A 25201-nucleotide genomic window follows, 5' to 3' on the forward strand; every position below is an offset into this window, starting at 1 on the left:
TTTTCAATGATCCAAGAAAAAAAGAAATCAAAATACATAAGAGAAAAAAAACAAACAAACAAAACAAAAAAAATCTCTATCACATTAAGGCTATAATGGAGCAGTTATGGAGGTAGTAAGTTTCTGGGTTTCTTCAAAATAATACCCTTGATGCAAAAATACTATTTAGCCATTAAAGTTATTACATTCTTCTGTATCTATTAATATGGATATATTTACTGAGTGAAACAGAAGCATACACACAATAGTATCCTACAAAGCCATTTTTGTGAAATAGTGTGTGTCTGTGTGTAGGCACATCAACATGTTAATGATGCCTATGTCAGTATCATGAGATTTAAAATCATTTCTACTTTCTTTACACTGTGTAAGAGGTTTGTCATTAATATTACTTACAATAGCAAGTAATCTTTTTAACAATATGAAGAAAACAACTTTTCATTTTGGAAAAAAATAATCTTTCCCAATTGGTGACAATTCTGTAGCAAAGTAATGGCCAGCTGGTACCAGCCAAGATCAGAGAAAATGAGCCTCTAGGGGGATTTACTGCCTTTTTACAGGGCAGATTCTGGGGGCAACCACTATAGCAGAGAATTCCCTTCTCATCAAGGGGCTTTTGGAAAGAGATTATAGGAGTGATAATCCCAATTTATCCTCTATCTAGACACATCATTTAGTCTTCTGTCTTTACTGCACTGTGAGCTTCTCAGGGTCTGGGAAAGTGCTTTCCAACATTTTCTTGTCTCCAAAGCCCAGCTTAGACATGTAATAAGCAATTAATTTGTACAATGTGAGTGTAGTAAATTGCCATGCTTTATTTGCTTCTGAACTATAAAAGAGGCTTTGGGGAATTCCCTGATCAAAAACTGCTCGTAGGGGACACCTGGGTGGCTCAGGGGTTAAGTGTCTGGCTTCAGCTCAGGGCGTAATCCTGGAGTCCCGGGATCAAGTCCCACGTTGGGCTCCCTGCATGGAGCCTGCTTCTCCCTCTGCCTATGTCTCTGCCTCTCTCCCTCTTTCTCTGTGTCTCATGGATAAATAAATAAAATCTTTTTAAAAAAACTGCTCCTAGGATTATGCCTGACACACTGTAGACACTACTCCCAGCAAAAGGACCCATTAACTGAATTCAGACATTTGTCCTATTGTCTATATTTATTTTTACAAATGAAATATTTTTTTGGTTCACATATTTTTTCATCTACATATTTACGAGACTAGTTTTATAGTAATATAGCCATACTGGAATTTGTTTTATAGTAGCATTTATGTTCAAAGTCATTACAATGTACAAATACACAGTCATCTGATACAACCTAATGTTGGTGTGGATACTGTCTGAATGATTAGTTTTTTCAGTGTCCTGCCACCATGGTTACTTTGCCATCAAAGTTCCTAAGAGGGGAGCCCAGACACTGTCATCATCTGCTCAGACTAAATTCCTTGCTCAAGAAAGACCACCCCTTGCTTCTTTCTGTTCCAAATAGAAACAAATGTATAAACAAAAACTGAGCACAAATTCTCCTTTTCATATGATATATACACTAGTACAGAAGAAATAGTTGAACAAAATATTTCATCAGATGTCATAGAATTGACATGAAGTAACTGCTCTTGATTCTAACTATCCATTCATTTCTTCTCAAAAACAATGTTAGCAAATGTCACATATAGGCAACAACTAAATTTATATCATTGATTAGTATTAGTGAAAAGAGTGTCAGCAGTGTTCCTTTTTTACACTTGGCATTTAATGATTTATTGGCTCCAAATAAGTAAACCTAGAACACTAGGGAGTTTCCTTTACCTTGGCCAGATGAGAGTTGATCCATTTTGTAAAAGTACGTTTTTGTACTATCTCTTGCTCATCTAGAAGAAAAAAAATGAGTCTAGTTAGGTAACACAGTATATCATTAAGTTGCATCCTAAAAGACATTGGGTTACAAAGTCTAGAAGTAATCATATTATTTTATTTTCTAACCCATTTTGTCAATTGTTGTCTCGAAGGAAGTGTCAGTACAACTCCAATTTGATGATTCCTTTAAACATTATCAGCAAATACTTCAAATATTTCAATATTTTATCCCTGTTTGCCTTCATTCTCTTTTTCAAAGTTCACTATAGAATCATACCTCAATCAAGCTGTTTGAAAAAAGTTCACTGAGACCAGCTAAGTGCCAAGTTTTATATTATGTGCAGAGATAGACAGAAAACAAAGGGCAACATCTCCACCATGAAAAACCTAGAAGCAGAGATAGACAAGCAAGGGCTTATGTATAGTAGAGGGTTATACAGTAATGTAATAAGATAGAGTTGTGTATGTGAGGCACTAGAGGGATGTTACTCAGACTATATGACCTCCAAAGATTTCACCACTTGAAGTCCACAGCTTTGTGTAGGCAGACTGCAGGCAGTACCTGTGACTTGTTACTAATCAATAGAATATAGCAAAAATGATGGCATGTCATACCTATAAATATGTTATTTTATGTTAGATTCCATCTTAGCTGACCAGAGTGAAAGATTCTCTTTCTGGCTTTGAAGAAGCAAATAGCCATGGTGTGAACTGCCCATGGAGCCATGTGGCAGGGAAGAGAGAGCTGCCTTTAGTGAAGGGATGGTCTTGGGCCAAAAGCCAACAAGAAGCTGGGACCCTCAGTCACACAGCCACAAGGAAATTAACTCTGCTAACAATCCAAATAAGTTCGAAAGTGCATTCTTCCCTATTTTAGCCTCTGGATAAAAATGCAACCTAGCTGATATTGTGAACTTGTCTGCTTAATTACAGACTTGTGTGACACTGAACAGAGAATGCATCTAAGACTCTTGACCCACAAAAGTTTGAGGATAACAAATGAAAACTTTTTTTTGGGGGGGGGTACAGGGTTTTTTTTTTTTTTTTTAGAGATGGGGGAGAAAGAGTGCGGGGCAGTGCAGAGAGAAAAGAGAGAATGTTAAGCAGGCTCCACACCCAACATGAAGTCCAACATGGGGCTCTAGGGCTCTATCTCACAACCCTGAGATCATGAAATCAAGAGTCTGTTGCTTAACCCACTGAGCTACCCAGGAAAATTGTATTAAATTGCTAAGTTTGTGGTAATTTCTTATGAAACAATAGAAAACTAGTATCAGGGGAGAAAAAGAGGTAGGGTCCAGGAAGGCTATAATTAGAGGCATAAAGATATGAAGGCCAGAGAGAAAGGGGCCCATTAAACACCTTTTAAGAAAGGGTAAGTTCTATTCATTCTACAAATATCTACCAAGCGTCAACTGTTTGTAAAACACTAGATCAGATGTTGTGAGGAATGCAGTTGAATAAGACATCATTTCAACTCCTCACCCTTTCAGGGATGGTGCTCAGATCTGTATCTCTGGAACTGATCTCTCTTGGGCTTCAGCAGAAAACATCTGACTACCTGAGAATATAAGCCCTATGAGGACAGTAACTTTGTTCCCAATATCTACAAATATGACCAAAAAAAAAATACTGTTCAGTGAAGGAATGAAGAAAATTAATAACAAAGCATTTTAATTTGGAGAGCTTTTGGATATGTCCACAGGATTTACAGAATGCCGTTACTTCTAATGTAGTTTAAGCATGTGCTTTTAAACTTTCAAGTACATACAAAAACACACCAGTATGATAATAGGCAACATTTTTAATATATCAGACACAGATTTTTTTTTCTCTTTTTGTTTTTAAATAACTTAAGAATTACATGGGATGTTTGAAGGGCTGAGTTTGAAAGAAGACTTCTGTCCACATCTTTTTGGAAAACCCAGGTAAAATCTCAAATTGAACTACAAAAGAAGCTGGAAACAGAGCCCCTCTGTGTTCCTGGAAAAAGAAAAAAGGTAGTGGAGTTGAATGAACACCTGACAATGTCCTGCCAAACTTGCTGAAAGTTGAATTCTAATAATTTTATTTGCTTTATTAATTTTTTGTATTATGTATCTTCCTTTGAATTACCTGATACATCTGACTCTAACCAAAATACTTATTTTTAGACCTTTCATGATATGAATGGCCTGTTACATTGAGGATTAGATAACAATTTACTGTAGAGAAAGAAACATAATTTATTGGAAATTAGAGAAAGTAAATTTTAAAATACTAAAATGGCATGCTTTGCTTTAAATTTTAAAAATATCACTCTATTTGGTATGTTTTTTAACCAAGGAAGGATATAAAGGCAAAAAATTAGAAATAATTTATTGAATAAAAAATGTGATTATTTTGGACCGCCTGGGTGGCTCAGCAGTTGAGTGTCTGCCTTCTGCTCAGGGTGTGATCTCAGGGTCCTAGGATGGAGTTCCTCAATGGGCTCCCTATGGGGAGCCTGCTTTTCCCTCTAGTCTCTGCTTCTCTCTGTGTCTGTTATGAATAAGTAAATAAAATCTGTTTTTAAAAATGTGATTGTTTTGGCAAATGCTAAGTGAAATAATTAGCACAAAAGCAGCTTATTGTCACCTATAATATATAAATTCTGTGCTCTAACATAATACGACCCATAATATTTTTTAAAATTATTTGCAGTATGGGAAGTGATAATGCAAATTTAACTTCTGGTTCCAGGTATATTTAATTATTTCTAGTAGTGTTCTTTCCCTAGCAAATCAAAGTAATTATTGATTTGTCAGTTTGAAATGATTCAGCAAGCAAGTACTCTGGATGAGTCTACATGTATGTAATCATCCCTTCAACAAGATTATTAACGTCTTCTTTCCCTACATAAATATACCCAGCAAAATCCACATACTATTTATTCTTTTGAACCATTCTCTTCTTTTTTTTTTCTTTTTATTCAAGTATAATTAACATACAGTGTTATATTAGTTTCAGGTATACCCAGGCACTGATATTTCTCTCTATGTCTCTGTATAGATCTCATTATATTTTAATTAAGCCAATTATTATATATCATATGTAATATATACTTATTAACTCATTTAATTCTTTAGATTTTATTTGTTTATTCATGAGAGACACAGAGAAAGGCAGAGACATAAGCAGAGGAAGAAGCAAGCTCTCCACAGGGAGCCAGATGTGGGACTGGATCCCAGGACCCTGGGATCACAAACTGAGCCACAGGCAGATGCTCAACCACTGGCACCCAGGTGCCTACTCATTTAATTCTTATAACAAATCTTCAAGCAAGAACTATTATAATGCCATTTTACAAATAAGAAAACCAAGGCACATTGAAGTTAAGCATTTTTACCAAAGCTACTTAGTAGCAGAGCCAAATGTCAGGTTTTTTTTTTTTTAAATTATTTATTTATTTACGATAGTCACACAGAGAGAGAGAGAGGCAGAGACACAGGCAGAGGGAGAAGCAGGATCCATGCACCGGGAGCCCGACGTGGGATTCGATCCCAGGTCTCCAGGATCGCGCCCTGGGCCAAAGGCAGGCACCAAACCGCTGCGCCACCCAGGGATCCCCAAATGTCAGGTTTTTACATTGTTATACTGCTGTCCAAGGATAGCAGAGAAATTACTATATTAGTCATATCAAATATTAATCATATTAAAATGATAAATTCATAGTTAAATCAATTTGAGTTTGACCTTAGAATCTTTAGGTTCTATAAATAAAGTCATGTAGCAGCAGAATAATCTTAACTAATCAAGCAAACTAGATTTGATGAAATTCAGAACTTCTATAATATATAAAATCCAATTCTAAGTTTAAAATAGACTACACGTACAGTTAGAGTGTATGTAAAATTTTAAACATTTTGAGATTATGTATAATTTTATTAATGTTACAAGATATCAATGTTTTAAAATCTTAAATTAGCATAGTGTTAGTTGTACAAGTCATAAATTTAGGTAATAATCTATTGATATTACTTCCTGATTTTAAGTTGTTATATTTTTACTACTCCCACCTTAATGAAACAATACTGCTATTATAACAGTTTCATCTGATGGTAAATCTGAGTTTATAAGTTAGAAAGCTCATATTAGAAATTTTTTTTTAGAAAGCTCAAATTATGGGGGGTTTTTTTGGAGCATGCATTGTATATATCTAAGTTTCAAATTCTCTACATGTTTCCTTTTACAATATAGCGCAAATGCAGAGTTTATTGGATCCTAGCAATTTACTTTTTATATATCAGACATAGCCAACTGAATTCTAAGTAAATATTTTCTGATTTTACCTACTGTATTCCCAAAATAAGGAAAAATTCCTAAAATATGTCAGCAAATATTCACTTTTTTCATACAAAAATCAAAATAATTTAGTCCAAGTTTTGGTAATTAAATCTGATATCAATAGCATAATATGTTTAAATCATGGAAATAACATAAAACATGAAATGAACGTCTACCACATTGCACTAAAACAACATCCATAAAGCTGTTGATGAAGAACTGACCTTACCAACCTCCTTGATACAGGTTTATAGTTCTTGGGAATATGTAGTTCTATTTCAGAAAGCATTATTTAAGTGTATTTAACTGTTAATCTTATAGCAATCTTACACTTTTCAGAACAACAGCATGATATGGTCTTACCAAGTGTCCATATGTATGTGTGCAAACATTTCCACTTAAACTGTAAAAAGAGTAATTCATTAAGCCATTTAGCTGAACAGGCATGTTACTTGTAAACACAAAGAAATTTGTCTAAGTCACACATGTAAACTTGGGTCTCCAGTTCTGGGAATTACAGAGAACAAGAAGTTAATTGTTTCTAAATCTTATTCTCTAATTTCTATTAATGCAAACTAAAATCTATTTAGTCCTTAAGCCAGTCTGTTGGAGGCCATCCTTGGGTCTTTACTTATCCCAATCCCCCACAACAAATTCATTAGGAATTGCTGTTGGTCTAATTTCCCAAATATCTCATCAAACCAACAAGAATTTACTGAAAACACCATCATCTTTCAGATGCCTATTCATTTCTACCACTAGAATTTAAGTTTTAGATGAGATGGCATGGACCACATCTGACTTATACATCACTGTCTTATTCATTATTGCATAACAGATACTTAATAAAGAAATTAATGGATGCATTTTCTAAGGAAGTGCTGGAGACTAAAAATCTGTCCCTATTCTAAGGAACTAGTAATAAATGAAAGAGACAAGTATGTAAATAATAGCTCAAAGCAATGTGTCAGCTACTATAATTGGAGAAAGATAAGATGTTGAGGGAATATAAATACAAGAGCAAGTAATTCTCTTACAGGGTAATAGAACAGGCTGAAAGATTCAGAAAAGCTAAAAAAGGATGTGCCATTACATCAAACATCTACAGATAAGTAGAGATTTGCAGGTAGAAAACTTTTTAGGAGAAAGAGGCAGTCTTTTAAAAGCATGGTATGATATATTAAAGTGACAGTAAAAATATGTTATGACTGGAGTATAAAGTGGAGAGGGTTTAAGAAAGGTTAACAAGGAAGTAAGCCTAGAAAATAGGTAATGATCAGGTTATTAAAGTCTTTGAATAGCATGCCATGGAGTTTGATTTCTATCTTATGAACAAAGGGGAGCCATCAACAGTTTGGATAAGCCAAAGACACGATCATATGAGACCTGAGACACAGAAATGGCAATGTAGAGGCTTAACTGAAAGAAGAAGCTGGGAGCAAGGAGGATATTTGGGAATACACGAACAGAACGCATGTTAAAAGTGATGAATTCTGTTCTGGGGACATGCCAAGAGGGACGAGGTGCAGGAGATGGCTGCAAGATAACTGTCAGAAGTAGACAGACAGGAGCTAGGAGTGCTTTCTAGACTTTTATCATAAGCAACTGCAATAATGATGCCACTAACCAAGGAAAGAAAGAGAAGCAGCAGGCTCCAAATGCACTGCATATGCATCATGAAATGTCTAGGTAAGATAAGTGCATCAGCACAAAGGTGAGGTGAGGTGGGTGCTCCACAGATAAGAACCTGTAAGGGGCTCTGACTTAAGGCCAGGTTTTGATCCACATATTACTGGGCAGAGGCAACTCAAACTCTCCTCCTCTGTAAACTTGAATCTTGTTTTCCTTCTAAAGGCACTGGGTATTATTTGTAACTGATGAATTATGGAAAGCTACATCTGAAACTAATGATGTACTATATGTTGGCTAATTGAATTTATTTTTTTAAGATTTTATTTATTTATTCATGAGAGACAGAGAGACACAGAGAGGCACAGACTAATTGAATTTAAATTAAAAAAAAAAAAATTAAAAGGCCAGACTGTGTGAAGAAGAAAAGAAACTAGTGTGGAAATTAAATCCTTCACCCTGAGGTCTCCATCACTGGTTCTGTTTCAAAGGTAGTTGGTCCGACAGACCTCAGGAGTTAGAAGCTGTTAGGCCTTAAAAGAGGCCTACATAGGAAGGCTGTTTAGTACAAGTATGGCCCTGGATAATGTTGTTATAACAAATAATTTCAATATTCCAAGGCACTATCCCTCTTTAGAAACAAGTGAAAGATGAAGGGAGCTGGCTCTGACATTCAGTTTCTCTATTTCTTTGTCAGTTTTCTTCATGATGAGTCATAGTAACAGTGACTTGCTGATTTTGCACTATACTTTGTCCCAAGTAACTTATACATATACCCGCAAGCAAAGAGGCCATAGTAAAAAGTGGCCTGGGTTATTTTGGGCCTTTGCAATCAATCATGAAAATTTTGCTGTCTACAAACATACTAGTTAGCTGTATTTTCATTTTACCATATATAATATGTAAAACTGAGAAAGCATGAGGGTGGGGGAGGGGCAAAGGAAGAGGGACGACTACCCAGTGAGCAGGGAGCCCCAAGACTCAGAGCTCATTCCTCAGGGCTTGATCCTGAGACCCCAGGATCATGACCTGAGCCAAAGCAGATGCTTAACCAATTGAGCCCTACCCAGGAGCCCCCTAACAGATGGTATTTTTAAAAATACTAACGATATTGAAGTTGGCATATTTCAATACATTTAACAAATCGTCTATAAGAACTTATTTCTGAGAGAGGATTTCATAAATGGATATGCACATAAAGATGTATATTTTTAACAGAGTCATGAACAATCATGAAGATCAAAATACTGAACTCCTGGATGTATCCATCCTTAATCAATGTCATGTCAATATAAAAACAACCAACAAGGAAGACTGTTTAAACAGGTAATTAAAATTGTTAAGTCTGAAATTGCTGTCTTTTACAAAAATATTAGTGTATCATACATTGATACATTGATAGCTTGTAATAGGTTATGATCAACTTTTTGTTTTTTTGCAGATTATCATTTTATTCTTTAGGTGCTTTAATGACAATGATGGCTTAAATAAAAGTCTTATAGATTTGAGTTACCTGAAATATATAAATGCTAATTTAAAATAAAAAATTTAAGTCATAATTTCCTAACTATATCTAATAAAGTTGTTTTCATTATTTCTGATGCAGATAAATTCCCCTCAGTAAAAAGTTGGAAAGAAATTTTATTTTATTTATTTATTTATTTATTTATTTATTTAGGGAAGAAATTTTATTTATTTATTTATTTATTTATTTATTTATTTATTTATGATAGTCACATAGAGAGAGAGAGGCAGAGACACAGGCAGAGGGAGAAGCAGGCTCCATGCACCGGGAGCCTGATGTGGGATTCGATCCCAGGTGTCCAGGATCGCGCCCTGGGCCAAAGGCAGGCGCCAAACCGCTGCGCCACCCAGGGATCCCTGGAAAGAAATTTTAAAGTAGAAAGTAGATTGAGCTTTTTGGCGCAATAAATGACATGGCTACGAAGGAAAAGACAACAAAAACAGAGTGACAATGAAATCACTAATGTATTAGTTAATGCAATGTACTAACTAAATAACAGCCCGAATAAGATGGCCTCAATCAAATTACTGGTTTTGGGATTAGAATTTTATGGTCCCAATTGTAGATCTACAATTGCTAAAATCATCACTAACTCTGTCATACATAGGTAGAGTTTATGGTATGTTGGCTATTTCTTCTTCTTCTTCTTCTTCTTCTTCTTCTTCTTCTTCTTCTTCTTCTTTTTTTAAGATTTTATTTATTTATTAATGAGAGACAGAGAGAGGCAGAGACACAGACAGAGCTCCGGAGAAGCAGGCTCCATGCAGGGAGCCTGACATGGGACTGAATCCCGGGTCTCCAGGACGAGACCCTGGGCTGAAGGTGGCGCTAAACTGCTGAGCCATCTGGGTCCGCCCAATGTTGGCTATTTCAACATAATGAAATAGAGTTTATAATTACCCAATGTTTAGATTTGTAAGTTAAACATAAATGAAAACAAAATGTACAAAACCAGGTTGTGCCTAATTACAAAATATGTACACAAATTCCTTTTATCCTGAGCATCAAACCCTTTGCAATCTGATTTCACTGCCTCCTATCAACACCTAGAGTGGAGGGATGCCTGGGTGGCTCAGAGGTTGACGGTCTGCCTTTGGCTCAGGGTGTGATCCCGGAGTCCCGCGATGGAGTCCCACATTAGAGGCTCCTTGAAGGGAGCCTGCTTCTCCCTCTGCCTGTGTCTCTGCTTCTCTCTCTCTCTGTCTCTCATGAATAAATAAATGAAATATTAAAAAAAAAAAAAAAGCAACACCTAGAGTGGATTTCCCCACCCATTGAATCTAGATTGGCTTTGAGATTGCTTTGACCAATAATGTGGCTGATATGATTTTATATGACTTCTGAGGCTGGGACTTGAGAAACCTTAAGGGTCCATTTTGGTTTCTTAGAGCTCTACCCTGAGACCACACACAAGGAAGTTGATCTAGCTTCCTAGAGGGAAAAAGTCACGTTGAAGAGAACTGAAGTACCCCAAGTGACAGCCAGCACCAATTGCCAGACATCCAAGTCAGTGGACCTACTAGTCCTACTAATCCTCTAGCTGAATGCATCCATGTAAATGAGCTCAGGCAAGCCAACAGAGGAAACACCCAGCCCACCCACAAGAACATGAGAAATCGTAATGTGTTACTGCTTTAAGCCACTAAATTTCGGTGGTAGCTTAGCAAAGACTAAATGAAACAGAAACTGCTACTGGGAATATAGTGCTTCATTAGCAAAAATCTAAAACATGTGGTATTGGCTCTGGGACCAGATGGGAAGGAGGCTGGAAGGACACAGAGACTGTTAGTAGAGACTGAAAGGACAGCAGCCCACCGCCATCAGAGATTGGAAGGAGAGCCACATATATTTTATCTATTACATATTCTGTATGCAGTAACTTGAACTTGTGTATTTGGCTAGAGAGGTTTCCCTGCAGAAATCTGAAAGCATCAACTGCCTTTCTATGAGGAACTGGAGGAGAGAAAGATGAACCAAAGAAGGCACTTTTTGGTTCCTGTGTTAGATTAGAAAATATGATGCTTTGTCATTCCCAGTATTTCCTGAAAAAAATATTTGCAAAGTAGAAAGTAGCTTCAGGTTAACAATAAAGCAACAGTGTTGACTATAAGACCCACTGTTAAGAACTCAGAAAGATTTAAGGTAGTGCCTACTTGACCTTTTCAGCTAGACAAACCAGCTTCTAAAAACGTTAAGGGCACTGCCCATAGCAGCCTTACATGTAGTCCAAAATTTTTTTAAATTTTGGATTTGAGGGGCGCTTTGGTGCCTCAGTTGGTTAAGCATTGGTCTCTTGATTTCATCTCAGGTCACGAGCTCAGGGTCATGAGATCGAGCCTCACAATGGGTCCATTCTCAGTGGGGAGTCTCCTTGAGATTCTCTCCCTCACCTTCTGTCCCTCCTCCTGCTTGTGTATGAACATTCTCTCTCTCTCTCTCTCAAAAATAAATAAATAAATAAATCTTTAATAAAAAAAATAAATTTTGGGTTTGAGTGGCACAGTGTGAACTCCAAGCAGATTTTCAGGAAGTCACCAATCTATAAAAGACTATTTATTTGAGAGAGACAGAGACAGAGACAGAGACAGAGAGATTGAGAGTGAGCAAGCTGGGGGAGGGAAAGGAATAAGCAGACTCCATGCTGAGCTCAGAGCTCAATGTGGGGCTCAACCTCATGACCCTGAGATAATGACCGGAGCCAAAATCGAGTCAGATGCTCAACCAACTGATCCACTCAGGTGTCTCAAGTCAACAAATCTGTTAAGCAAAAACACCACCACCTTGCACTAAAGGGACAGGACAGTTCAAAATGAAGACAATACTTGGGAACCACAACTTTATATGACTAGGAAGAAGGGTAAGAAGACTATCAGCCATAAACATGAACTACTTCTTAGCAAAAAAACAGGGAATGTCACTGGCCCCCTGATTAAAGAGACTAGCCACATGTCCCTAGCTGGATTTCAAAATTTCAGACCATGACTGTTATCTCTTTTCCATTCTTTGTACAGAGACATCTACTGCAATGGTCCTGGCCCCTGGTCTCATCATTGCATATTGGATGAATAGGGTGTAGCCCCTTCTCTTTTTAGTTATAGGCCTGGGGATTGAGAAGAATTATACTTGAGGAGTCTCATTTGTATGTGGACCAGATGCAGATCACATAACACTGGATTTGGAGCTTGTTGACATTAATGGATGAGATTTTCAAACTCTTGAGAGGAAGTGAATGTATTTTGATGTAAAAGAATATAAATAATAGTGACAAAAGGACAGATTTTAAACTGTGGCCACAAAATTCTCTGGTCCCAATATGCATCCTCTTTTCCAAGGTGACTTTGTTCTTTCTCTCATCAAAGGGTAGAATTGATTTCTCCTCTCCTTGAATATGATCTTGTATTATCCTTGCTTTGATCAATAACACAGCAGAAATGACTTTATGCCATCTGATTCTAGGCCTTAAGAAGTCTTGTACTTTCTGTTTTAGCTGTCTTATATTTCTGTCTTAAAACTAGCATGTAGGGGATCCCTGGGTGGCGCAGCGGTTTAGCGCCTGCCTTTGGCCCAGGGCGCGATCCTGGAGACTCGGGATCGAATCCCACGTCGGGCTCCCGGTGCATGGAGCCTGCTTCTCCCTCTGCCTGTGTCTCTGCCTCTCTCTCTCTCTCTCTCTCTCTGTGTGTGACTATCATAAATAAATAAAAATTAAAAAAAAAAAGAATATAAAAAAAAATAAAAAATAAAACTAGCATGTAAAGAAAGCAGTCTATATGGGAGGACAAGAGTCCATGTGGAGAAATGAGCCAGAGCCAACTGCCAGACACATGGATGAGGTCATTTTGGACCTTATTCAGCCAACCCTGCAGATAAACTCATCCCAGATGAAACCAAAAAATTGAGACCTAAGGATTCAAGATTGATACATCTCTTATCTCTTCTCTCTGACACTCCCATACATTCATGATTACAAATTCCTCAAGGCAAGAACTCTCCCCATCATTATATACATAGAGACTAAATCACTGCCTAGCACATTGTCTTATATATATGTCCTTAGGAAATAAGGACATCCATATTTAACTGTGAACCAGTAAACCAATCCATAAATCCATAAAATGATTATCTTTAAGTTTGGTGTGGTTTGTTACACAGGTGATGGCTAACTAAAACGAACACATTTAATTGTATGACAAACACACAAGTAATCTTCCTTTTCCTTCCCCATCACTCTGTCTTCTACAATAGGTTTCTCAGCATACTTGGTTGGGTCCACTTCCTGGGCCTTTGATGCTCTGATCAGATAAGTAAAGTAGAAAAGAGTGATAAGGAACAAGGACACCCAAAATTATTCTCCATATGATTAAGCATAGATTAACTGGGGAGGATGGAAGAGAAGATCAATAGCTATCAGAGGAGTGAGTTTGAGGAAAAAGATGAGAAAAGAAAATTTCTAGGGAGCTTTGCCTCTGTTGAGTGCCCTGACCATTGCTTCAATTTTTTTAAGTATCAGTAATTATTTAGTGCTCCTAAGAGTTTTGGAATTGGAATCATATTTCTTTTATATGAAACCAATGACCAGATATAAAAGCTCTGTTTCATTAAAGTTACTTTTTTCAAAATTTAGTAACATCTTACTATGAATCTGAGTTCTTTTCTAACCTTATTTTTTAAAATATTTTATTTATTTATTCATGGAGACACACACACACACAAAGAGAGAGAGAGAGAGAGAGGCAGAGACAGATACGGTGAGAAGCAGGCTCCATGCAGGGAGCCTGATGTGGAACTCTATCCTGGGTCTCCAGGATCAGGCCCTGAGCTGAAGTCAGCACTAAACTGCTAAGCCACCGGGGCTGCCCTCATTTATTTAAACAAATACTATCACACCCCTCCTATGAGCTGACACCCTACTCTGACCCGCTATGGACACAATCTGAGAGGATGATGTGGCTCCTTACACTCCAGTAGGGAGAACAGGAATCAAAAAGAAGTATACCACAGCCCAGGTTCTGTGCATGCAACATAAAGGACAGTAAGATGGAATATGTGAGTGGATTAAAAAAAAAAGTCCACAGTATGAAATGGAAGGCAACTTGAACAGTACAAATAGTGAAAGCCAACCCCTACCACTTGCTCATAGGATCTGGGTGGAAAATGCTGCTTCTACAACTAAATTTTTTTTCTAATAAATTACAAATAAAAGTCACATGATAAATAAAAAGTGAGAACAGCTAATCTCCTTGATGAAAGATTACTTCTAATTAGGGCAGAAACCTTTAGAAAAGTTTCAAGCTGGTACTGGATGAACTTGCTACAACATAGCTCCCTAATTGTACAAAGTGGTACATCTCCTGATTTTGCAAGAAAATTACCACAACTTTGAAATCTTTTCCTGTTGTGAGTGCTTAGCAATATGAGTGCAGCAGAAGGAAACCAGGTATTAGAAAATGTTGTAAAATACCATCTTCATACAACCATTTTATTTTAACATTAAATTGTACTTCAACACTAGTATTTTAATCAATCAAAATACAGTGTTTTATTTTGGGTAAGGAGAGAGAGCAGAGAACAGTTGATCACAGTGTTCATATATTCTATTTTTGATATTTAGAGTACACTTTTTAAAAACATATATAGTTCTTTCATATAAATATGACTTTTTCTTAGCTAGAACCTCAATTTCAGTTGTTTTTGTTTTTTCTCACTAAATTATGCCCTTTGTTTTAAGTAGGTTTATGATTACAATCCCACATTTGGGGACTTTGTATGTCAAATTACTGCTAATATTATTTCTTATTTTCAACCTGTGATCTAAATTTTCTTTTTCCCCCTCTTCATTATTTTTATCAAGATCCAAACACAAATATAATAATTTGACACGATTTCACTTCTATTTTATACTGCACATCCTCTTCAGAAGTAAAGAGAGGTACAATTTTAACAGTGAAATTGCAATTTGAAATGGAGGCAAAATAATAAAAGCTGAAAACAGTAAAACTGAAAAATAAGATCAAATCACCAAATTTGAGAAGGAGATGCCACAAATTCCAATCTCAAACATATTCAATCCTGGATCATAACATTAAGTTAGCCACTTGGAAAACCTACATTCAGTGTTCAGTCACAAACAGAGCACCAGACTGTATGTAGTTTTTGGTTGCTTTAGGACTGGAGTGACAGCAGTGACCTTTGTCATAAAAGAAAATTCACTGGATAATAGAACCTGTGACCACTGTGCCAGTTGCAGAGGCTTCCACATGAGACAACAGCTGATGAGTGTTTTAAGCTTTAAAACAATAGTAACATCCATCATCTATTTAGAAAATATCATGTGGCAGGCATAATGTTATGTACATTCATTGTACATATTATCTAATTTAAACTTTGCAACAACCCTAAGAGGAAATATCACCCGACCTCTATTTTGCCTGTAAAAAAGACTTGTCTAAGGTGATACAGTCACTAAGAGGCAGAGCATGGTTCTGTGTCTCTCCAAAGCTGTGGCTTCAATCACTTCACTCTACTTGCACATCGCAATTGCCCATTGGGGTTTCCAGAATATTTTTATTTATGTCATCTGATTGTTAACCAAACCCTAGAGATACTATCCTCAACTCACAGATGAAACCACCATTTCAGAAATAAATTGTCTCAGCAAATGAGTGTTAAAACCAAATTAAGAAGTCTGACTCCTTGCTTTCTGCACCATATTAGCAACTAACTGACCAGAATCTAGCCAATAGACAGAGCACCTCCAATCCAAGTCATGACTGTTCCACCTTCTTTTTGAACTACAAGCTAAAAGGACTTCTCTCAGGAGACACCTTAATGTCTTCAGTTCTCCAACCTTTTCCATCTCTTTATTCTCCATCTCTATATTTGTATCTGTCTTAGTATTATCATGTGTCACAGGTCAGGCCAACAGGGAAACCATAGCTAGAAGAAATTTTGTCAGCAGGAAAGTTTTTTGGGTATGTGCTCTCAGAAACAACATTTTTAAGGCTGTGAGGGAAGCAGCATTGGGCAGAGAGAGATGTTGAACAGAGATGCAATTATGTCTCTGAAGCTGGGATCTCTTTCTTTTTTTTTTTTTTTTCTTTTCTTTTTTTTCTTTTTTGCTGGGATCTCTTTCAAAGTAGTCCTAAATTGAGGCAAGGAGCTGCGACTTTGTCCCCAGGCATTGGCCACTCACTGGATATGAACTGCATTGGAGAGGGGCATGTCTAGGATGAGGCAAATCTCTTGGGCAGATGACATATCTTGGGGAGGGGCTCAGGGTATGGACCTCCTACCGGCTACACTCTGGGTGGCTGAAGAAATGAGAGCCCCAAGACTAAAGGGCAGGACTTTTGCTGTACCCTATAAGTTGTGCTACATCTGACATAAAGAGGATAGCATAAAGAAAAGGGCAGTGTCATACCTCTGATAAGATAGTCAATTACACAGGTTCTCCAAATCATCCAGATGATTTAGTCCTACCAGTTTGAATGCTTTCTCACTAATTTATGTGCTTTCTCAATCCAACCAACAAAGCTTGGTTCTGCCTTTCTGCCCTCTGGGCCTTCCTACCTGAGGTAACTTTCTACTTCTCCAACCAGACAATTCCAGCAACCACTGGCTAGTCCTGCCCTCTGTCTGGCCTCCATATTATAGTCCATCCTGTCAGATTCTTTCCGTGTAGGGGATTCTGTTCTTTCAATTACTAAACATCATCAACCAGGAGCCTAGGCAAATAAGAAACAGAGAGTGTCCAACACTTCTCCAAATGTGTTTTCTTTCACCAATGTTCTAAGAAAATGTTTTAACTTGAATGTTTCGGGGTGTGACTTATCATTTCCCAGTTTTCCACATACCCATTACTCTATTTTCTTAGATGAGCTGCTTCTCCAATCACCTGAAAGTAACTGAGTTTAAGACATCTAGAAAAAAGGAAGACTTGCCCTCCATATATGCATAGGTAGGAAGTGAAGAAGGCAGTATGATAAGAAGCCTTAGGAAGAGGTAACCAGCAGAATAAAGACTCTCCCAATTTAAAAAGAAGCTATTATAATTTTTAATATAACTATTCTAATTATATCCTTAGGGAAAGAAAATATAATATATAAAATATATAGATTACATCATATATAATAATGTATATGTAATATCTTACATTAATATTACTTATATGATATTGTATAGCTGTTTTAATTATATCCTCGAGAAAAGTAGAAGAGGTTTTCTGTTCTCCACTACCTCCCAGTATTTTAAATTAGTATAAATGTTTAAGTACATTATTTCAACTGAATTATTCCATGGAAACTCAGAACAATCAGGACTGGTTAAACATTACTTGTAATTATGTGAAGATTTAAATAAAGGAAACATATAGCTTGATAAGTATATATAAAATATAAGATTTTGGTGTTTTTTATATAACCAAACACCAGATTCCAAATCTCAATCAGCTATAAGAATGCATGGTACCTTTTATATAAAACTTTGGAAATCACCAGAGTCTAGGTTAAGAACAAACTTGTTGCTAACAGGATATTCCATGCACCCAAACAGTAGCATAAGATGTGCTATTGTTTCTACATTGTTTCTTAGTAAGAAAAATGTCTCAGCTACCTAATTATGTTTAGAGGTCTCATCACTGGAAATAAAAATTGTGTGACTCCAGAAGCAAACTAGAATGCATCTGAGTACCGTTTTCTATCTAAACATAGTGGTAAGGTGTTGAAATTCTGAGTCATCCTCACACTTTATAAAAATCTGAAAACAACAAAATATAATATGAAATTATTTCATTACATTCAGATAAAAATGAAATAGTAAATGTACTTTAAAAATGAGAATTTAAAGGTGCCTGAGTGGTTCAGTGGATTAAGCTTCTGCCTTACTCTTGGGTAATGATCTCAGGTTCCTGGGATCAAGTCCTGCATTGGGCTCCCTGTTCAGTGGGGGAGCCTCCTTCTCCCTCTACCCCTCCCCACTGCTTGTGTGCTCTCTCTCGCTCTCTCTCAAATAAATAAAATCTATACATAGATAAAATCTATAATTTAATAAAGAAAAATTAGAAGTTAAAAGCAATAATACTGGAAGTGAAAAGAAAATTAAGTCATTAACAGACTGACAAATTCTTGACCAAAGATTCAGGTTTCAAGAGTAGTTTTCTTCATTAGTTGGAGGAAGATATTTAGTTCTGTCATAAATGGCAGACATTAAGGTAATAATATCTTAAGTTTTAGAAGCCATTTCTTTAAAACACCTGAATATCAATCATCTAAATTTCTATGCTAAAATTTGGCTTTTATCTTATCTTAGCATTCCTAGCAAATTTTCACTGTCCAGGATTACACTGTAAATACTAGTTTTAGGTTTTCCATGAACCAGAATTATTCATTTCACTTCCAATAGTGTTCAAGTCAGATAAAATAGGAAAAAAATTTCAACTTAGAGCAGTTTTAAAATCTATTTTATACAATCTCAATGTTTTTGTACCAAGGATTCAGACTGAAATTATGTGAAAAAAAAGTACAAATGCTCACGTACACATACACACTACATGCACACAGATAGACACATAGACAACAATACCAAAAGTACCTTTTATCGCACCAGGAGTCTTGGAGTTTGTTTTTATCATATTCCACATATTATAGTAACTTTTGGAATTTGTCCTAATTCAATCAGTATCTAAATCAAACACAGCTTTCACCAAAGGAACTTCCAACTCGGCTAGCAACATTCTCCCTAAAAGTATCCCTATAGCAACGCCTCTATAAAAGCATATTATTCTCTCATTCTTTAGCCTTACCCCCTGCTTACTGACCAAATGCACCACTCTCCAATGCCAGCATTTCTACAAAGACAGTTTTTCTATTGATTTATAAAAAGTGCTTCAGCAGCATTTTCAGGGGAAAGAATAACTCTTTTTTCTGTGTATACCTAGGAATTCAGCAATATTATGTTAAAGTCCTAAAAACATACAAGGGTTTGTTTTGTCTTGTTTTGGGGTTGAAAAGAAATCACTCAAATTTTTTAAAGTCCCAAATTATAACCTTAGATGTATATGTATATGTAAAGTTTTTAGAATTTGGGATAGAAATTAAATGAATCCTTTGTAGACCTGTATTACAATGACATTTAATTTCTCATATTTATTTTTATACAAGATACAATCTTACTTATTTCTAGTTTGTTCTTTGAACTTGCTGGAATGTTATATAAATATCTAATATTGTGACACACAAGTTAAAAATTATAATTACCTCATTATAGACATGCATAATTATAGCGAGTTACCAAGGGAATCATACTGCCATATATATAGTTTGTGTCTGTGTATGTGTGTGTATATAAACAATATTAGAGAGTTTTTACATTATTTAAATACATAAAATATCAGTTAAAGAAAAAGCCATACAAAAGAAAAACTAATATAGGTGCAAGAATCCACAAAGAATATTTAAAAAGTTCCATGTTATGCTTCCTAAAACAATTTAGGACTAGATCTCTAAATTAAAAATATTTACAGATTTGTGGGTCTCTCCACCTAGAATACAGTAATTTCTTAACCTGGAAATTCAAGGTAAAATAGAAATTGGTTGTAGCCATATTCATTCCTATTAAAATGACACCATAACAAAATTAGGAATGGAAATTGTGGGACGCCTGGGTAGGTCAGCAGTTTAGTGCCAGCCTTCGGCCTGGGGTGTGATCCCAGAGTCCCAGGATGGAGTCCTAAGTCGGACTCCCTGCATGGAGCCTGCTTCTCCCTCTGCCTGTGTCTCTTCTCTGCCTCTCTCTGTGTCTCAAATAAATAAATAAATAAATAAATAAATAAATAAATAAATAAGGAATGGAAATTGTTTTCATTTCTCTGTCCCACTTAGAATTTGGGAGAGAAATTAAATCTTAAGGGATGTTTTTTGTGATGTCAAATTTGATTATAAACTGTGTTTATAAAGAATGGTAGCTATTACCATGACTTACAGAAAATAACAACAAAATTACTGCTTAGTAGAGGCAGAAATGGAATGATTACTTTCCTCAGAAGTAAATGTTTGACTCTGGGATGGTAACAGTCCTCACTTGGAATCCCCAGAATCATCATTTACTATGAGACTCAGCCATTTTATACCTCAGTTGACTCTTTTGTAAAAGGGAGATGCAAAAAACACAATCTCCACAAAATCACTGTAAAACTTAAATATTTTACATAACTGTTTTGTCCCCACATGGCATTTATTCATCAATAAGTGTTTATTATATTTATTTTTGCTCATTAATTTAAATATGATAGCAACAGTTTGTGTTAAGCAAAAAGAACTGATCACTGATTTTTTTTATTTTATTACTAGAATATGCATTTAACAAAGGCAGGAAAATTAAGAAATTTCTATAAGTCAGAAGAAACTTGATATTTATTTACATGTTCTATCTTCACCTGTTTCCAAACACTAAGAATCAGAGCTTCATGTAAAGTTTAAGACATTCCAGCATATGTTTATTGAACAAATCTGTGCCATTAGGTTTATCTTGACACATTTAGAATAAAGTAGGAATAAATAATCCTACAGCCTTGAGATCAGGGTTTATCACTTCCCCTATAAGGAAGGGATTGTCCTCCAGTATGGCAAGTGTTGTAATGAAAAGTCAGCGGAAGGTATGGACTGAACAGTATTCTTTTGTGTTTACTGGCACTATTTTTTAATCCTTTACTAGATGGGGAGTATGTCCCTTCTCACCCAATCTCAAAATATTTAACACTGAATTTTCCAATTATAATTTTTGAAATTCTCACTTGTATTCACTCAAGACCCAGAAAAAAGTAAAAAGTCACTAAACTCATCACTTTAAATTTTCTACCTATTCAGAATCTTCTTTGCTGGAAGAAAGAAATTTTAAAAAGCTCTTTTAAAAAAGGGCATTATTTCTAAGAAACATGGAAGAAAAGAAGACAGAAATTATTTACAAAGGATTTACAAATAGGCTTTCTTATTTTTTTCAAATTTCTCATTTCAGCCTTATTCTATTTGTTAAGCAGCTATTAATGGCTAAGGGCAAGGAAATGTGGGGATGAAAAGTTAAAGAGGGTTTGTAGTCCTTAAGGAGGACCAAATTTCTTAACTGGCTTTAAGAAAGATTTACATACAAATTACATGCAAGGTAGATTGGATATACTGATGATTTGGGGGGAAGTGTGGAAAAAAAAGAAGATGCAGATCCTAAACCTCGACTCTTTGTAAACTTAGTCCCCTCACATCCCTGAAGAATATTTTTTTTCCTCTGCAACAGTACAGCTGTGTGTGTGTGTGTGTGTGTGTGTGTGTGTGTTAGGGGAAGAAGCAAATATAATAGCCTCAGTTTGATTTTACTGCTCCCAAAGTTTGAACCTGTGGTCCATGAGGGAACTCAGAGTGAAGCATCTCATCTTGTTGATATAAGAGAGAAAGGCCAACAAAGAAGGTCTTGGGCAGGAAGATGTTGGCTTGTTTACCAATAAAATGTTCTCTCTTCTCAGAAGCTAGAGCATGAACCAGCATGACCTTCGCTTTTATTTTCAGTCCTGTAAGGGCAATATTGTTTCTCTTCAGGAAGAGACAATAAAGAAAAAAAATCTGGCTTAAAAAATAGCAACAACAAAGAAGTGTGATAGGAAGGAATTGCAAAGATAGCAAAGGAAGATACAAGGGCAGTAAAATGTATATTTAGAGGCAATTTTAGTCCAATCCACCACCTTCCTGGTAAAATAGCACTTTTGGCAAAAAATCTCAAATACGGTATTCTAGGATAAGGTTTAGTAGAATTATCAAGAATGTGGCTGCCAAATGGCCATCAGGCAGGAAGAAAAACCACAGGTTCACTTTCAGCAAGGTGTCTTTATGGGATTATTCCGCAGAGAGCTTGGCTTGACTCAAATATTAATTTTACAAACAAATGCAGTTATAAGAGTGACTCTCACCATTTAGAATATAATGTCAGGGGTAGAAAAACAATCCATAAACTCAATTTTTTTGTGGCCTGTAAAATATCCTTTGGTTTCTTACATACTATTTTAAATATTAACTAAATCATGCTAACACTTCAACAATGAAACATACATATTTTCCTTTTCACAATAATACAAGATTTACATTCTTTTGTTTTCCTAACCTCCTTAACTCATAATTTCCTTAAATTTCTGATTTCTTTAAATTTTCTTTAGAAAGGTCTTTATCAGTGGATTGTTCTACAAGTCTATAATGAAGTATATATATAATAGACTATTCTGATGCTTCTATTAAATTATTTGTGCCCACTCTTTGGAGACATTGACTCCTTCTACCATGCTCTGAAACAAAGGCAACAGAGAAGAATAAAATACTGATTTTTCTTGGGTCATGATTTTCTTCAGTCAGAAACTCTCCTGTTGTCCCAATGCTAAAGAATTATTGTAAGAGTTACTTTGAATTTATAGATTTTTCTGAAAAATCCAAGAAAATAGTGATCTTTATTATTAAGTTGTCAAAAACGGTTTCTTACATGTTTTCTTTAAAAAATAAGAGGGGTCTGACTCCTTTATGAAGATAAAGGAGTTATATTATCATATATATATATATACATATATATATATGTATATATATATGTATATATATATATATATCTTAGTATATATAAAAGAATCATAAGGATCAGGGGAGCAAGGAGCTCACCCTACCAAATACTCAAATACAACAAAAAGCTAAGTGAATTGAAGCAGTGTGATAACACAGAAGGAATAAACCAAGGTGGAATGGAAAACATAGTTCAAAAAGACACTCCAATCTATCAAAAAAAAAAAATAAATGAGAAAGAGGGGCACCTATGTGGCTCAGTTGGTTAGTCCTCCAACTCTTGGTTTGGGTTCAGGTCATGATCTCAGGGTCCTGGGATTAAGACCTGTGTAGGGCTCCATGCTCAGCAGGGAGTCTGCTTCTCTGCTCCTCTCTCCCTGTGCCCCTCTCACTACTTGTACTCACTCTCCTATGCACTCACTCTCTAAAATAAATAAATAAATCATTTTTAAAAAATGAGAAAGATTATCTGGCTTAGGCAAAACTAGAAGGCAAATTAAGATAGAAAAGTCAATTTAGAGCCTCATTTCACAGCAAAATAAATTCCAAATGGTTAGGGAATTAAAGTAACATTATATAATAAGCACTTGAAAATAAGGTAAATATCTGTTTACTGAATAAAGAAAGACAATAAAGGCCTCAAAATAACTGAAGAAGGATAGATTTCATTGCATAAAAAGTACACACCCAGCAAATTTTAAACATAATTAAAGACAGAGTATATGGGCAAAATATTTGACAAAAATTTAACAAAGGGTTAAAATTTTAAATAAAATCAATAAAAAAATCAATAAAAAAACCTTAAGATATATTACATTGTTAAACAAAGATATGAACAAGTAATTCACAAAATGCCTTTTAAGATATATGAATTAAGGTTTGAAATTATTTGAATAAAAAAATGAATATTAAAACAATAAGATAAGCATTTTTTTTTTTTTTTTTGAGAGTGAGAGAGAAAGGGTAGGGAGGAACAGAGAGGGAAAGAAGCAGACTCCATACCTAGCATGGAGCTTGACACAGGGCTCGATCCCATGAACCTGAGATCATGACCTGAGTTGGATGCTTAACCAACTGAGCTACCCAGGCACCCCAATCCATGGGTAATTTTTTTAAAAAAAGAGAGATTCTGAGCTACAAAAAGTTTTTATTTTCAATTATTATAATAAAGATTAAACAACATGGATAAATAAGCTATTTATTTTCCATAACTTCAATATTATGGTAGATCAATGGTTCTCAAAGTGTCTGGAACAGCATCACCAAGAAACTTATTAGAAATGTAAAATTCGGGCAGCCCTGGTGACTTAGCGGTTTAGTGCCGCCTTCAGCACGGGTAGTGATCCTGGAGACCCCGGATCGAGTCCCGTGTCAGGCTCCCTGCTTGGAGCCTGCTTCTCCCTCTGCCTGTGTCTCTGCCTCTGTGTGTGTCTGTTTTAACAAGACAGGTGATTCTCAGGCACAATCAAGTGTGGGGATCACTGTGTGGATCATAAACTGTATAAAACACTGTAGCATAGTGGTTAACAGTATGCATCCAAAATGCCTGGTTAAGTGCCAGTTCCATCTCTTGGGCAAATTACTTAGATGCTCCATCTTTCAGTTGCCTCATCCGTACAATGGGGAAAGTAATATCATACACCACATCTTGTTAGCAAGACGAGTTAATATCTGAAAAACGTACAAAATAGTGATTAGCATATAGTTTAACCCTGCTGTTAAATAGAAATAAAAAGCAAGTGATTTTATATTTAAAAAGGGAAAACACCACATTAAAAGTTGTTTTTAAATAATCAATAATTAGGGCAGCCTGGGTGGCTCAGCAGTTTAGCGCCGCCTTCAGCCCAGCATGTGATCCTGGAGTTCCAGGATGGAGTCCCACGTCAGGCTCCCTGCATGGAGCCTGCTTCTTCCTCTGCCTGTGTCTCTGCCTTTCTCTCTGTGCCTCTCATGAATAAATAAATAAAATATTTTAAAAATAATAATAATTACACTATTAAAAATGACAAGTCAATTTGCATATCTGTAACAGGAAGCAAGGTAAGTAAGCTTTATGAACAATGAAATGAATAGAGGAGAGAAAGAAAAAAGAATATAACAGCTGCATTCAAAATAATCTCAAGTACTCTCACAATTGAGAGCCACATATAAGTAATTCAGGGATCTTTGTGACGATAACGCTGGAAGTGTGAATTCTTATGCTGTCTAAAATAATTTGGGAATATAAAACTTCTTTCCTTGATGGTAAAGATATGTTTGTTTGATTTTCTATGCTAATAAAGTGGCTGTAGAAACATGGCTTGAGGC

At 35.8% G+C, this 25201-nt stretch overlaps 1 protein-coding gene across 15 annotated transcripts in view; it reads right to left on the reverse strand.

Annotated features, from left to right (window-relative positions):
* The window catches only part of SYNE1 (spectrin repeat containing nuclear envelope protein 1), a 449297-nt gene that overhangs the window by 362395 nt on the left and 61701 nt on the right, over positions 1 to 25201 (reverse strand). For all 15 annotated transcript variants that reach the window (XM_049113743.1, XM_035708408.2, XM_049113741.1 and 12 more), the window contains exon 3: positions 1808 to 1869. In XM_049113743.1, coding sequence (XP_048969700.1) covers positions 1808 to 1869 — 62 coding nt within the window. The remainder of the gene's footprint in view (positions 1 to 1807; positions 1870 to 25201) is intronic.

Source organism: Canis lupus, chromosome 1 (assembly GCF_003254725.2).
Source record: "Canis lupus dingo isolate Sandy chromosome 1, ASM325472v2, whole genome shotgun sequence".
NCBI lineage: Eukaryota > Metazoa > Chordata > Mammalia > Carnivora > Canidae > Canis > Canis lupus.